Genomic DNA, 16,582 nt, shown 5'->3' with positions numbered 1-16,582 from the left:
AGGGGGAAATTCTATAATTACATTTTAATTTCAAAATCAAATATATATACATATCCATCCATACATACATACATCTCAAGTCCAAAGCAAAGGGGATAGAAGCTAATGATGCCATAGCCCAGAGGCTGATCCGCCTCACAACCCTCACTGACAAGGGAGAGCAGTGATGGAGGTGGTCGAAGGACGAGCACAGCAAGTGCTCTCCACAGTCCGCACCTACATCCAAAGACAACTGTTGCAACAACGGGGACTGAGCAGACAGAGTGGTGCTGCCAGGGCCCAGGGAAGGGCAACTGGTAGCTAGTGTTTTTTTTTTTTTTCATGTTTTTTTATTTTAAAAACTTTATTATTAAAATAACTTGCAAATAAAATAAACATCACACACCAAAATTAACCAGACCCAAAGTCTACCCATGCCAATGAGATTCTATACAGTCAGAGAAGCCATTCTTTCATTATCAAGAATATTCTTAAGCATTTATCCATCACCCAAACAAACAACCCACGACAAAATTAGAACTACAAAAGGATTTAGTTCTCCATTCTCTTCCATAATTCATGTTGGTTACCCGCTTTTGGTCCTTCCTCATTCCCTAATACTTTCTTTTTTTTTTTTTTTCTCATGGTTTATTTTTTTTTTATATTTAAAAATTTCCATCTCCTTCCCTCCTCCTCCCCCCTCCCTCCCCTCCTTCTCCCCTTTCTCTCCCCTCCTTCTCCCCCTTCCCTCCCCTCCCCTCCACCCATACCTCCCCTCCCTCCCTCTCAAGGCCAAGGAGCCATCAGGGTTCCCCACTCTATGCTAAGACCAAGGTCCTCCCAACTCCCCCCAGGTCCAGGAAGGTGATCGACCAAGCTGAGAAGGCTCCCACAGAGCCCGTCCATGAAGAACAAATGTGCAAGAAGAGTTCTGTGATAGGTGGTAGTGAAGAAAGTACACCATTGTGTCTGTATTTAATGCCACTTAAAGATGGCAGTGCTGGGAAGATGACCCATGATTAATACTTGCTGCTTAATCATGAGGACTGCAGTTCAGACCCCAGCACCCTGTAACAAGCAGAGTTTCATAAATACGCATGTGAGCATACACACATACAAATAAACAAAAAACAGTCCCACAAATGCACATATGTTCATATATACACATACATAAACAAAAACTTTTTTTTTGATTCAGGGAACGAGATTCTTCCCTCAGGATTAAGAGCACAGTGTTAAGAGAAGATTACTAGATGCTCTCTCTGGCCTCTCCACATGTTCACAGACACACACCCACACCCACACACACGTGATCACACACACACACACACACACACACACAAACAATGGGAAAAATTAGCTCCAAGGAAAAAGTCCCCATCTAGATCACAGGCCTGAACTTGTTCTTATATAGCATGAACAAGACTAACCTTTCATCCCAAAGTGGGACAAGAGTCACTGCACTCCTCATAGGGTTTGAAAATAGTACATGAACTAATTCATATAAAATACTCACAAGTGGGCCAGACTTACTAGGTAAGCCAGAAAGGCTCAAAATTACTAGGACAATCAGTAGCAATGCACACAGGCTCTCAGTGATTCATGCAGGGTACCAGAAGTCATCTGCCTGGACGGCAGCACAGTTCATGGCTAAAAACCTAAAAGGCCTGAGAGTACAGGTTCTCCCACGTCAGCGGAGGATCCGCACTCCTAACAGCAATGTCAGGACCACTGCAAAGAATGTGATAAGGACAGGCTATTTCCAGGTCAGCACACTTCCTGCTTTGTGAATAACATATTTATCTTAAAGGAATTTAAAGATTTATTTATTAAAACAATGAAGATTAGCTTTACCTGTTAAGTTCAACTCTAGATCTACCTCCACTGGAAAAAACACAGGGACTAGGAATTTTTCACTGAATAAACAGATTACTGGGGTGGGGGTGTGTGGCAGTGCTTCCCCGGGGGCTTGACTTGCTATTACTAGGAATCCTGTCTTGGTGACATCCACTCTAAGCAACAATGTGTGCGTTGCTGTTTCTCCATGTGTCTATACAGGAAAAAATCAAGAAATAATGGTGTGTCTACTAGCCATGGGCTGCTCCACACTGGCTGCCAATGCTTTTCTTCAGGAGTGGGCTGTGAATTCACAGGAGACAAATGAGTTTACCACTAGATTAATGGTCAGATTGCATCCTGGTAACTAAAAGTTCTCCAAGTTATACAAAGTTCTTTGAAAAAAACCTGTAATATAGAGCAATTTAAACACAGCTTTATTACAAGAACGCAGAATGTAAATGTTCAAGAAAAGGAAAAGCCAACCATCTTGGCCACATAAGAGATTAAGAAGGAGCTACCAACTGGCTGCTTTATTTCCTCCATTGTCTGTTATTAATTAAAAATAATCTTACAGTCATTTTGGTTTCTAAAAGTTACAGGGCCCCAAGTAGATAATAAAAAAACAATGACACAATGTGCATTTCCCCTCTGCCCCTCCTAGTCCTTGGTAATTGAAATATGTTGTTCCTTTTAATCCAGCAAACCTGGTAGTGGCATACCCTAGCTATTGTTAACAAATTAGCATGTGTGTATGCCCCAGTAATAGGAAAATACGTATTCCAAAGTTCAAGTTTCAGAAAGAAACATTAGCTGGAAGACTTTTATCGCCGGACTGCCATCAGCTGGAAAAATTAAATATTTATTCTGAGCAACTCTACCTTGTGACCTGGATAAAACAAAGTTTAAATTTATCCATGCAAAGCTGGGCAGCGGTGGCGCACGCCTTTAATCCCAGCACTCGGGAGGCAGAGGCAGGCGGATCTCTGAGTTCGAGGCCAGCCTGGTCTACAAGAGCTAGTTCCAGGACAGGCTCTAGAAACTACAGGGAAACCCTGTCTCGAAAAACCAAAAAAAAAAAAAAAAAATTATCCATGCAAATTAATAGCAAGCAATGATGCAATTGAAGAAACTCCTAATTGGAATTGCTCTCCAGTGGAAAAGGTGTAAAGAGAGACAAAGAAGGAAGGCCATCTCCTCTTCTGGCATGGTTCAAACCACTGACAAGCAAGGCCAAGTTTGAGCATGGCTGAAATGAAAAATATTTTCTAAACATGAAGTCTACCATCTTAGTATCTAAATGTGCAAATGGCTAAGACGTGAGTTATCAAGAGAAAACTTGGGTGTTCGGGTGAGTCTGTCTACCCAGTTTTTCTCATAAGTCATGCTATGACCCGAGTATTCCATGGGCCTCTGGGCTCTTCCTGAATAATCAAGGGGTGGCAGCACTTTGGGCTGTTCCTTAGGAGGAAGGAAGATATAAGATGAAGCTGGCTCTGGATCCTTCCTCCAGGCTACCTTTAGTTCCCACAGCTGCAAAGAGGGTGGCAATCAATATTCCTTACATTTAAGACCTTGGAGGGCCAACTGCCATATTCTAATCTAGTGCCAGTCAGTGAGTCCCTCACTCCTGTCAAGAAATTGGTCATGTGTCTAGTAGATTAGCTGAGATGTTCTTGTCCTTTGAATACATGATCGGCAGCACCCTGAGCAGCTAGAACACTGAAACCCGCTCTGGGAAAGACTGCCATTCTGGTGACAGCTCTAGCTGCCTAACCTCCATCCTCACAGTCATGTGATGGCACAGGGAAGATATGAACCCAGACACAGATAGAAAGCAACACATGTCTCTGTGCTGCACCAATTGCACGGGGCACCTTGAGACTATCAACAGGGAAAGAATGATGTGGGGAGTCCTTCTCTGCATGTGATGCTTTTATTTGTTAATGAATAAAGCTGATTTGGCCTATGGCAGAGCAAAATATAGCAGGCTGGAAGAGATACAGAGAGAGAATAGGCAGAGTCAAGGAGACACCACGTAGCCGCCTAAAAAGTAAGAAGTAACAAAATAAACCGTGAGCCTCATGGTAAAATATAAAATAATAAAAATGGGTTAATTTAAGATGTAAGAGTTAGTTAATTAAAAACTTGAGCTAACAGGCCAAACAGTGTTGTAATTAATATAGTTTCTGTGTGATTATTCCGGTCTGGGTGGCTGGGAAACAAAAGAACAGTCTTCGGTTACAAAAGAAAATACAAGAAGAGCGCCAGGGAAAAAGAACAAAACTTAAGTGACTGCTGCATGGTTTGTGAGCTAGGAGGTGCTATGAGCTGGCTGGGCAAGTGTTAGGAGGACACGTGGAAGGGAGGGAAGCCTGCCTGCAAACGCCAACCCGGCAGCTTTCACGTGACATGTTTCCCTTGGGGCAGCGCCAGGCTAAGTTCCACTGCTGTGCTTATCACTCCAAACATCACAATACAAGAAGACACACCCTCCCTCCACTGGGAGTTACTGTGAATACACCTTCCATCCTTAATCACTGGAAACATTATTTTTGTCTGTGTGAAAGCCCTCAAGAGTTTCAATCCAAGGAGCAGCCCTCACCACGCACCACTGCACACCACGCCCCTCAGCTAGGGACTGTGCAGCTCCAGAGTGACTTCTGACCAGCTCTTGTTTGAGATACCCTGATTGTGGATTATGATTCTCTGACAGTGGTAGTGATGTCAAACTACGTTTACTACTTTGTGCTTCTGCTCTTGAGGCAGTATTAGTAACATCAGGTGTGGCAAGCTCCCAACTTTCCCTAGCTTTCTACCTAGTGAAGTAAACATGTAGTTTTGAGGAAAGTAGTTATGGGCTCTGTGTTGAAGACTTGGTCACTGGCAAGTCAATACAATCAACCAGAGGTGACAAGGACATAAAGATTCTGACTTCACTGACAGATTCCAAACCTGGTGGCAGCACTTGAGATGTGCTGAGATATGACACCGGGCTGAAGGAAGCAGGTCGCTGGAGTGTGTCCTTTGAAGGTTGTCTTGTCCCTGGCCCCTTCCCATCTCTGTTTTCTGGCTTCCCTGAATGAGTAGCCTCTTCTGCCATTCCCTCCAACCACAAGGACACTCTGCCTCATGGCATGGGGCCAGTCACCCTTTGACTAAAGCCCACATAACAGGAAGGCGAATGCATCTTTTCTCCCTCCTGCCTCTATCAGGAAACTTGCCACCATGTAGAAAAGTTCCAACACATATCTCAAGGCTCAAGGTAACACAAAAACATTTCATCCAAAAACACTATCTTGGCGAAAGTATTTTAGGATAGAGGGAGTTTTCTGAATCCCTTCTAAAGGGTATCTCCAACAAGAGCTGGTCAGAAGTCACTCTGGAGCTGCACAGTCCCTAGCTGAGGGGCGTGGTGTGCAGTAGTGCGTGGTCAAAGAACTGTGTGAGTGCGGATGGGTGAGCCCCAGAAAGTCTCTCACAGTGTTTCCCCCAAACCACGAGACCTGTGGCTGTCACAAAAGGAAGCAAAATCCTCTGTAAGGCTTCCAAAGTTCTGTTTTTAAAAACAATAAAAGTCCTACTTGATTTGTCAGCTTATAGATCATAACAAATTATTTTTGATAATGCACTCTAATTTTTGGCACATAGCTAAGGGACAAAGAACTGAATGACAATCCTAGACATTAAAAATCTCACAAACTCCTACTCCCATCTGTCTATTGATATGCAAAGAGTTTCTTATTCTTGATGTCTAATAAAGCAGCAAAAATTCACTGTCATTTTTGCAGCTGGAGATGGCTGCTCATTATCATGATTAATCTAACTGCAACAAGGTCATCTCATTCATACACAAATAGTATCCTACATTTATGCTAATATTTTAGAAATATCACTGATATACTATTTATAATAATGACACAAAGAAACTTTTGGCACTAAAGTTTATGGTTATCGTAACATTCACTTTAGACACATTTTGTGATAGTGAAGTACAAAGTAATCAATAAAATACAGAGATATAAGTTAGTTATTTTGTGGGAAATAAAGTAAGAAATACAAAGTATAAGAGGAAATGGAACATTACATTTCTGAACTATTCAAAAGCACCTTGATTATGTACTTAATCAAAAAATATAGTAACAGCAAGCACATGTCTGTGGTAGAAAATTCAATAGAACCTTTCAGAGTGCTACAGAACTTTCATTTATAAAAGTCAGCATTCATAGGAGAGGAGGAGTGGATTGGGGTGGATACAAGGAAGGTGGTGGTGGGGAACAAGAAGATAGGAGGGAGGGGAAACTGTGGTCAGCATGTAAAACATATGAAAAAATAATAAACTTTATTTTAAGTCAGCATTCATCATAAACCAGACCTTTGTCATCTCTTACAGTGACGCTGCCACCAAGGGGAATGCACACAGGGTTAGGAGGCCCACTCCGAGTGCAAGGGGTCTTTGCCCTGGTCCACGTGCTCCTCTGTAGGCTGTGAGCAGGAACACCCAAGCTGAACTGTAGATGGCCCTCCTGACAAAGCCTCAGCAACCAGGGACAGGGGAAGGGGCACAGGGTAAAGAGACCTCCGGGAAAAGACAATAGAGCAAAGGTTTCCGACAGCCAGGGCCACAGGAGTGCTGGCAAGCCGGACAGGCTTAATGAAAGCTTTAATCACAAAGAGATTTATATCAGATTCTAGTTATATAAAGTGTTTATTTCATGGAATGTAATCTGATATTTGGTAACAAAAGCCTGTGTGAGACAAAGGAAAGGAAAAGAATAGCTTCACAGGCGTGAGAAATGTGAGATTCTCACATTTAGAAACAAAGCAAAATATGGTGTGCTGAGGGCAGAGAAGGCAGAGAGAGTGAACTCTTGCTGCAGTTAGATTGCCTAGCTATGGGGGACCTGAAAGGAGAACACAGGGACTGTCTTAGGGTCACAAAATCAGACGCCACCATCCCTAGCAGATAAGTTTCTCCATGAGTCTTGTTTTAGTTTTTGAGGGTTTCACTGTGACCCTGGCTGGCCTGGAACTCACTATCAGACCAGGCTGGACTCCAAGTTGCATAAGCCTGTTCCCCTCTGACTCCTGTGAGTTCTAAATGTCATATTTCTAATTACATCACACATCACTGTATCAGCATGCCATTAACCAGAATTCAGATGGCCGAAGCCAGGGGCACCTACACACTGTCAGTCTGACCAATGCTCACGGACAGTGTAAATAGATCAGTCAGGATTGAGGGTCACATTTTCTCTGTTATTTTTAAAACTTCTAATTCAGGCATGATGGTGAATGTTTGTAATCCCAGTACTTGGGAGGCTGAGGCAGGAGCATTCAGACTTCAAATCCAGAGTAGGTTGCATACCAAGATCCTATGAATCCAACCAACCAACCAAAATCTTACTACCATATTAAGAGATTCCACAATGCTCAGGGTAGAACTAGGACAGCAGAAGACATGCACCTGGGTTTTCAAACTCCAATTGGCACTAACTATTATAAAATCATGGGCATGAAGTAAAGGATATTTTAAAATTCTTTAAAGGTATCAAAACATAAGAATACTACTGTTTTCTAAGTCTTGATGGTTGGGGGGCAGGGTGTAATAGGTATATATTAGTGAGTTATATAAGAAGCACAATTTCACCATGGTGATACCATTTACAGTACTCTGCCACAATATCTTGATTTCCACCTCTGTTGATGCCCAACACTTCCACCTCCTGACTCTTCCTGCTGCCTAGGAGAGGCAGTCCTTCCACAGTCCCACCTCAAGAACAGTCACATGCGGCTGACATCACTTACACTCACATTAATAATCTACCATGTCAGCAGGGCCACCCCCAAATTCTGCAGCCCTCTGCCCATGCTTCAGTCAGTCAGGCCTAAGACAAGTTTCAAAACACTCTATGGGGCTCTACCAAGCCACACAGCTGTATTTGTTTTATTTTACTTACGATTCATTGAAGTGTTTATTTGCACACATAGCACTGTACCTAAAAATAAAAGCATAGTCATGTTCTCAAGAGAACAAAGACAGGCTTGATCTAACATGATGGAGCCATCTCCTAACTCAGGAAGGTTAAGTTCTAATGTAGACAGCAACTTCTAAAGACAGTCATATTGATGGTTATCTCTGCAAACATTTACCACACAATGACACCACCATGGCACCTGACATCTGCTGAGACAAGAGACAGAGAAAAGCTGCATCTTCCACAATGCTCAGGAAGAAGAATGCACAGTCTTAAGGCAGACGTGGTACTGGTCCTAGAGGAGCACAGACCGGCCTTATTCAACCATGGGTTCTGATTTATCAGTAAGTTATGAAGTCAGTCCAATGAGTTGAAATCAGTATTGCTTTAATATTAAAAAAATCACTGTGGTAATGATAATTATTCTCTTGTGAAATTGGTTTCATTTTAGGAGCACATGCAGACTCACAGCTACATGTTAGATGACAAGATAAACACATTGTTTGAAGGTCTGAAAAATACTGACTTCACAGAAAACAAATGTTTGTCTTGAATCCTCAGTTATAAAGAGAATATTAAAGTCAGTAACAAATGACTTGTATTAGCCCACAGCTTACTGGGTGTATAATCACCATCTTATTTAAATGTATTATTTTCCATATATGCTTCCTGTCTTAAATCCTAATATGACTGAAGGAAATTTGAAACACACACCAACTCTCAGTTGGTATTGCTACCGACACGAGGACTACTATGCATTGAGCACCGTGCTAATCTAGCAAACATCTAGACATACCTATGACCTAGCATGAGCTAGTGACTGGATTTGATGCAGGAGGCAGCATGGCACAGGGGGCGAGCACCTGACCAGTCTCACAGTAAGGGTTGGCAGGACTGAGATCAAACTCCAGTTTCCCAAAGCTCAACTGGATCATTCTCTGTGCAGGATTCAGAAGACTGGTTTAAACTGGATTTTTCTGGGATGAGCTCCTGGGAAGCGGCACTGAGGAAGTCTCTGTTGATGGTGCCCAATCTCAGAGCAAAGGAGCACTAGGAGAACCTGGGGGTGGGCAGAAGGGCTGAACATCCTAATGCAGCATTCACTCAGGTTGAATTCTTGGCACCTTGACATCCATGTTATTCAATTATCATCATTCTTCGTGGTGGAAGATTACACTAGGAAGAGACCTCTAGGCTAGCATCAGGTGGCAGAACTGACCAGTGAGAGGAAATTCTGCCACTGTCCTCGCTCACCCAGATTAGCCCACCCCACCCCATGCCCTGACAATGCAGCAGAGGCACAATCCATAATCCACCACACCACACTGACAGAGTCAGAACCAGAAGACGGCTCTGCAGAGCTCCAAGCAAAGTAAGAATTGACGTAGTGGCTCTGTTCTTGTAGAGAACCTCGAAGGTGACATATAGAGAAATACAGATTCGGCATGCTGCAAAAGAAAAGCATTTTCTTATCCAAAAGTCACATTAAAGCCCCTTTAAATAGTATGAAAAGAGATCCAGATTCTTCCAGAAAAACCTAGTGGAAGGCTAAATTTCTTACTCTCACGGGTATTCTGACAACAGGTAGGCCACACTCCCATGTTGTTTTTTCAAGATCCCCTTTTTAAGGATACGCAATCAAACAGGCAGCCACTCAACTCAGAGAGGAAGCAGAGCTGACTCACCATCCCAATGCATTTTCTGAGGATGCTCCAGATGCTGAAATCGTTTCTGGAGAACATGGGTGAAGGCAGGCTTGTTCTGGAAAATATAAAAATGATTCATTTTAATGCCGATGACACTGGAAAGAAGAGCGTGCTGTCACTGACCCACGTACAGGCATGCAGTGCAAAACTGTGCGTTGTCACCGACAGGAAAAATCAGGGCCATACACCGGCTCACTGCTGCTTTGACCCCTGGTAAGTTCCGGGCAGATCAACAGGCCCTCTGTATTCAGCACTGCAGTGAATGCCATGCTCTCATCTTTTCTGGTCCTTGGGACAAGGCCAGATCACCTCCCCTCTAAAGAACCCCCATATGTTCTTTCGTGTGCTAGCATATCTGCTTCTGTTACCTGACTCAAACCCTACCAGCTATACTGTGATCCAATAAACCACCATATTCTAACTGCAGGAGACAAAATGCCATCCTAAAGCTCCTTAGAAAATTAATGGAGAAATGCAAACAAATGATCAAAATGGAAAGGGAAGCTGATACGGGATTCTCCTCTGTATGCTGTGAATATCACTGGTTAATAAGGAACTGCTTTGGGCCTAGAGCAGAGCTCCAGGGGAACAGAGCTAGGTGGCGAAAACTTAGCTGAAAGCTGGGAGAAAGGAGGCAGAGTCAGAGAGAAGCCATGGAGCCGCCACTGGAGACAGACACACTGAAACTTTGCTAGCAGGCCATGACCTCGTGGTGATACACAGATTAATGGAAATGGGTTAAATTAATATGTAAGAGTTAGCCAATAAGAAGCTTGAGTTAATGGGCCAAGCAGTGTTTTAAATAGTATAGCTTCTGTGTGATTATTTCAGGGCTGAGCAGCTGGGAACCAAAAAGCAGCTCCTCCAACAGAAAGCTAAAGCTCTGTATCATACGTTCAAACCTTCTGAAGGCACAGACACGGAAAGAAACGGAGGAACCCCCATCTATTGGAAGGCCTCTGCAGAGCTCTGGAAGCAGCAAGATGGACAGTGCTGTCCATAGCAGGGGTCCAAACCCTCCCACACAGAGTAGAACAGTCCTATGATAAGGGAGAGCAAGGGTCTGCCAGTTCAGCGTTCTACAGCAGGTTCACTGAGGTGACAAGGGGTGTCAGCTTCCTAGCTGCTTTCTAAGAGATATTCACATATAACAATCAAAGAAGGTATTATAACACATGCGTATAGTCCTAGCATGGAGACAACGAGGCCAAAGGATAACGAACAGAGAGGGAATTGTGTCTCCAAAAACAAAGCAAGGACTGGAGAGAAAGCTCAGCAGTAAAGAGCACTGGCTACTCTTCCAGAGGACCTGTGTTCCATTCCCAGCACCCACATGGTGGCTCACAACCATCCATGACTCCAGTTCTAAGGAATCTGCACTCTCTTCTGGCCTCTGCAGGTGCCAGGCATGCACATGGTGCGCTGACATGCATTCAAGCAAAACACCTATGCATAGAAAATAAATTTACAAAGAAAACCACAACTACCAACAAAACCCAAAATACCCAACAAAACCATTATCATCTAAAGAGCCCCTACATCAATTTGAACTGTAATTGGATTTTCAGTTTTGAAGCAAGTATCAGTTCAAAACCTTTATGGTGAAATTCTTCTAGATCTTTCTTGTCAGGAACATGTGCTACCCATTTGGCAGAGTCATCAATCAGCCAATATGCTAAAGCGGGGGCCACAGCCAGTATTTAAACTATATCCCCCAGTCTCCAAGACTACCAGTCTCTGACACGGACAACACATCCCAGGAGCCCAGATCCCTAATACTGTCTCCCATAAGAATTTATAATATGGTGTTAGCCATGTACATAAGCAATTCCTTCCCTCTCCTGTCCATGAAGCAGGTTATTTGAAATGTAGTTAAGGCCTTGCTGATTGTAATCCTGAGGTATGCTTCATACAGACTGAGGGAGGGCAGGGATCACTCCCAACAAGTGCTTACATTAAATGTATAGGCATATCCTACTGTTCTGGCTGAAGATTAGACAGAGGCAATACAGACAACAAATGCCTTGGAGATATGTGTTTGTGACAGGTTTGTTATGTAGCCAAGGCTGGCTTCAAACTCTATGTACAGGATCCTGGCTAGCCTTGAACTTTCAATCTTTCTGCCTCTGTAGTGCTGGGATTACAAGTGTGTACCACCACCTGGCAGTCAGATGCACTTTTTAAAAACAGAAGATAAAGACCTCATTCTTGGTAATAACCATTTAGAAATTGCCACAGTCTTGCTACCAGGAATCACACTTGGAATATCCTCTACTTTTCCTTCATTGGTATTTTGCAAAAATGTACTAATTACTTATTTACAAGAAATCCAAATCATTAGCAATGATATCTAATCCAAACAAAACTAGAAAGCAGAGGTGGAAGGAATTATGAATGGTGAACACTTATTATACAGACTGTTGCTTTCTTAAGTGGGCCAATGTAGAGCCAGGTGCAAACCTGATTCAGCCCACACTGTGTTATCAACTGGTCAGAAATATTGAGAGGAATACTGGCCTACTGGAATAGATGCTGTGCAGAAGTCTTGCATCAGCAATGACCTCAAAGCTGCTGACCATGATCTAAGGCTGCAGAGCTGCCAGGAGGACAGGTGCAACGGCAGAATGTGCAAGGAGGCACACAGCCAAAATAGCCCCAAGAGGCACACAGACTGGGACCCAGATCTAAAGCCATTTCAACAGTCTTTAACACTGCTATGTAGGAGGACTAACCAGAGCCCAAGAAAACTGTCTAGAAAACATGTCTACCCAGTAGCAGAGGAAATAGGTGTTCTGAAAGAACACAGGAAGTAGGAAGTGAGGGGAGCAGCACAGAAGGGGTCTGGGAGTATAGCATGTGGAGTGACAGGTATAAAACCACCCTTGCAAAACCCCTACTATCCCACCCTCCCTGACCTGTCTCTTACAACCTTTTCCACAGCACTGATCATGTGACACCTGAATAATCTATTTTTTTTTTTCATTAAAACACTGCTTGGCCCATTAGCTCTAACTTCTTATTGGCTAACTCTTATGTTAATTTAACTCATTTCTAGTATTCTGTATATTGCCACATGGCAGTGACTTACTGAGTAAAATTCCCAGCGTCTATCTCTGGCAGCTCCATGGTGTCTCTCTCTGACTCTGCCCTTCTTTCTCCCAGGATTCAGTTCTGTCTTCCCCCCCTACCTAAGTTCTGTCAACAGGCCAACGCAGTTTCTTTATTTGTTAATTGTAATCACAGCACACGTGACTTTGATCAATCAGGATGGAAGGTCCCAGGAGTCTGGGTTTTAATCCACTGCCATGGTAGATGCTTAAAATGGTGCCCAGCACAGTAGAAGTGTTTGCTGAATAAACTCTGCATTGTTTAAGTCTGCTAGTAGACATTTTTTCTTCCAGAACGTGTTTGGTTTTCTGTGCACCCAAGGCAAAAGGAATTAACTACAGGTGCAAGCAGAAATTGGGGCAGTTGACCTGAAAGGGAGGGAGTCTGTCCATCTGAGGAAAGGTTTCTGGCAGAGGCTGCATAAGGCATGACCAGGAGTGCTGGACAGGCTACAAGAGAGCAAGACTGACTCCACAGAGTGACCTGCCCAATGTCAATGATGCCAAGGGTATGCAGCCATCCCTGCTAGACGAACACAGAGAGAACAGTATGCATAATTTCAAATGTAGCAAGACCCAGGCTAATCAAATGAAAAGGAAAGAAGCAAACTAATTTTAGTCATTATTGGGCGGGGTGGGGAGGCGATTATGAAATGCTCCCCAATCTCTTCTGCCGAACACCTGGTTCCCAGCCAGCAACTTCTTCTTGTGGATGTTTAGGAGGAGAGCTCTTTGCTGGAGGAAGAAGGCAGTGGGACATGCTTTCGAAGGCAAAGCCAGTCCTGTCCCGAGTCTCCTACCACCAGGAAAGACCCATAATCAGGGGAACCGAGGACCAAAGACTGAGTCCTACGGAACTAAGAACCAAATAAACCTTCCATCAAGTTTTATGTAAAACTTTTTAAAATTTATTCATTGGGAATATCATACACACATACAATGTATTTTGATTATATCCACCGTCCAACTCCTCTGGGAATACCCCCGCCATGTTCTCCCTTCCAACTTTATGCCCACCTCCAAATAATTCCAAGTCCAAAAACAGTGCTGCCCAAACGTGTGTGAGTGTAAGTCACCTATGGGAAGGAGGTCAAGCAAATAGAAGCCATATCCCTACAGAAAACTGACTCTCCCTCCCTCAGCACATCAGCTGCCAAGGGCTGTCCAGCTATGGGTGAGGCTGCAGTGAGCCTCCCTCCACCTGTGCTTGAATGCCAAGTATCTTGACCTAGTGAGGTCTTGCCAGAGATTCTGCCATTGCCATGAGCAAGTTAACACTGTAAGAAAGTGCTACAACTAAATATCATTTTAACATGAATTAATGCACACAGTTCACACACTGTCTTTAAATGCAGGCACTTTACACTCACAGAATATCAACTCTGCTATTAGCCAGAAGTCAAATGTAGCTAGGAGAAAGCAAAGCTGTACAGTGGAAAACGCCTGCTGCTTCCTTGCAGTGAACACTAGTGAACACGGAAGAAGTCAGCCCCATGCCTTAGCCACACGAGCCACATTCAACAGCGCTAAAGCCACCAGGGCACAGCAGCTGTCACACCGGTCGTCACATCTTAAGCTTATGCTGGAAGACAAACTATTCAAGAGTCCAAAGTCAACAAGAACAAAAGAACAGCTCACAACCTGCTCAAGAAAATGCTACATCTGCAGTGCCAAAGGACAGAGGGAAGAAGATCGAAGAAAGGATGGAGGTAGATTAAGTTAAAAATATTTGTATTGAGAAAAACTTCCCTATTTTAAACTTTCTATTAGGAGACAAAAGAAAAAAAAAGATAGAGTAGTCCCTGTATTACTGGGTAGTGGTGTTAGCTCAAGGCAGGAGTCAGAATGGCTCAGCAGTGAGCACAGACAGGCTATTCTCCTCCCTGAGTCCATCTGAGGGTTATTATCCCACAGTCTAAGAAGAAAACACCCTGTACCAGGGGCTGACAGTGTTCTGCCTGGCTCAGTTCTGGACCATACAGATGACATTATGACTGCCCGTACAACAACACAGTATTTGGATTCTGAATGAGAAGTCACCTCACTTGTATTATCTTTGTAATGGTACTGTCGATACTTGTCCCACCATAGTCCCCCTGGTCAACACTCTTCAGACAGAGTCCAAATTGAACCAAATGAGTTCCAACTAAGTAATGCTAGCTTCACAAATCACTATAGGAAAAACTGGGCTAGGGTCTGCAAACCACCTCCTACCTTTGACCCATACTCAGACAGCCGAAACCCAAAGAGAAACACTTCCAGGCTTTGACCCATACTCGGACAGCCAAAAACCTAAGAGAAACCCCACACACCAGGCCTTGAAAATTCACAAAACTCAGAGATTCATCTATTTGCAGACACCCCACTGGCCTCTTGTTTGTGTCCAATGGGCCACCATGTTAAGTACACAGCACCATCAAGATGATAATAATGATGATAAAGCAAGACAGGCAAAACTATGCTTTGACCAGAACAGAGGCACTGGGAGTGCCCTCCATTCAAGTCCATCCCCTAATTCCCAGGGGGCAATAAACACACCCCATGTCAAATGTCAGCGCACTCCAGTCAGAGTGTTTTTTCAATTGAGTATATGAGCACACACCTGGGACAGAACCAGTTATACAGCACTCTTGCTACTGGCTCACTAGGAGCTTTAGCAAATCTCCCAATTCAAGAGTACATTGCTGTACAATTCATCTTATTTGGCCAAGCCAGAAATAGTTTGATCCATACACAGATGAAGCCAAAGTCAGACAGTGGTCCAGGATATTAAATAGAGAAGACAGAAAGAGAAAACGAGTCACAGAAGAAATCCGAGGAAAGAAACGCTAGAGACAGTTAAGGAAAGGGTTAACCCTAGACAGTGTCTATTGATGTGGTTGATATTTTATACTCAGGGAAGAACTGGGATAGTTGGGCACCCTGCACACCAGCCAAGCTGAGGAAAACGACATCTCAGACACACTACAAATCTAGTCCCTTCGTGATGCTGCAAACATTCCTGATTAAAAAGAAATAAAAAAAACAGAAACAAACAAAATCAGTGACTTAGTTCCTGATGTACAAGTCCCAATACAAAGAATAAAATGGCATGTAAAGACCAAGACAAACTTGTGTTCTCCCCAAACTACCAATCCCAGAATAATGGCATCAAATGACAAAAATCTAGAAAAAATTCAAGGTTAAAGAATTCGAAATAGTAAGTATGTTCAAAGAAATGAATTAGAATACAATGACAAATTAAATATTGAAATCAACACAGGATAAAAAATGGGACTAGAAATACTTATGAAAACCAAAATGAAGGAAATGATAGATTCAATAAATCAAACAGGTCAACAGAAAGTCACACAAACAAAATAGAAAAGGATGGAAGATAAGGTGGAATATTTGGAGGGGTATACTGGGAACCAAAGGTTTATTTGGGGATCATAGCAAGGGTGTTGGGAAACAATGGGTTATTTGATGGGTCAAGCAAAACTAAGGATTTATGAAGAAGTCTTAGAGAAATCACTAGTTTTTAAGCAAATTAAAACCATAATTTAAACAAAAGGAGTTTAAACAAAAGTACTGCCCCAGGAGTGAGCAATTTTGCTCCCAGAAGACAAGGATTAGTACATGAAAACCTCACTCTGGCTATGGGTTACCTTCATACAAGACACTGTTCAGAGAGGTCCCAGAGCCACCCAGGCTATGGCCCTGCTCTTAGTTGCTCACTAAAACTGTTTGGTAAAACCCTATTGCTGAAGACACGATACATTTTTTGGTTGCAGGACACAGAGAAATCAATCATGAGCCGACCAGGAAATCTCTTCCTGTTGACTAGTTTCACTGTGCTAGAAGGCACAGGCTGCTGGGTAAGAAAATACAGACACCAATGGTCTTACCTAGCACTGGATTCTGCACCTTATCATACGGACCTGCCAGGCATGACTGTTCCACAACCACTTTCTGACTGAACCTGAGGCGAGCTACA

The 16,582-nt window shown here is 43.2% G+C and overlaps 1 protein-coding gene across 1 annotated transcript in view; it reads right to left on the bottom strand.

Moving 5' to 3' along the window:
* Window positions 1–16,582, bottom strand: part of Osbpl1a (oxysterol binding protein like 1A) — a 185,926-nt gene that overhangs the window by 19,448 nt on the left and 149,896 nt on the right. The window contains 1 exon segment of the mRNA XM_038331129.2: window positions 9,479–9,554. Coding sequence (XP_038187057.1) covers window positions 9,479–9,554 — 76 coding nt within the window.

Source organism: Arvicola amphibius, chromosome 5 (assembly GCF_903992535.2).
Source record: "Arvicola amphibius chromosome 5, mArvAmp1.2, whole genome shotgun sequence".
NCBI lineage: Eukaryota > Metazoa > Chordata > Mammalia > Rodentia > Cricetidae > Arvicola > Arvicola amphibius.
The sequence above is the reverse complement of the archived record's forward strand: the minus strand, read 5'-3'. Positions and strand labels throughout refer to the sequence as shown.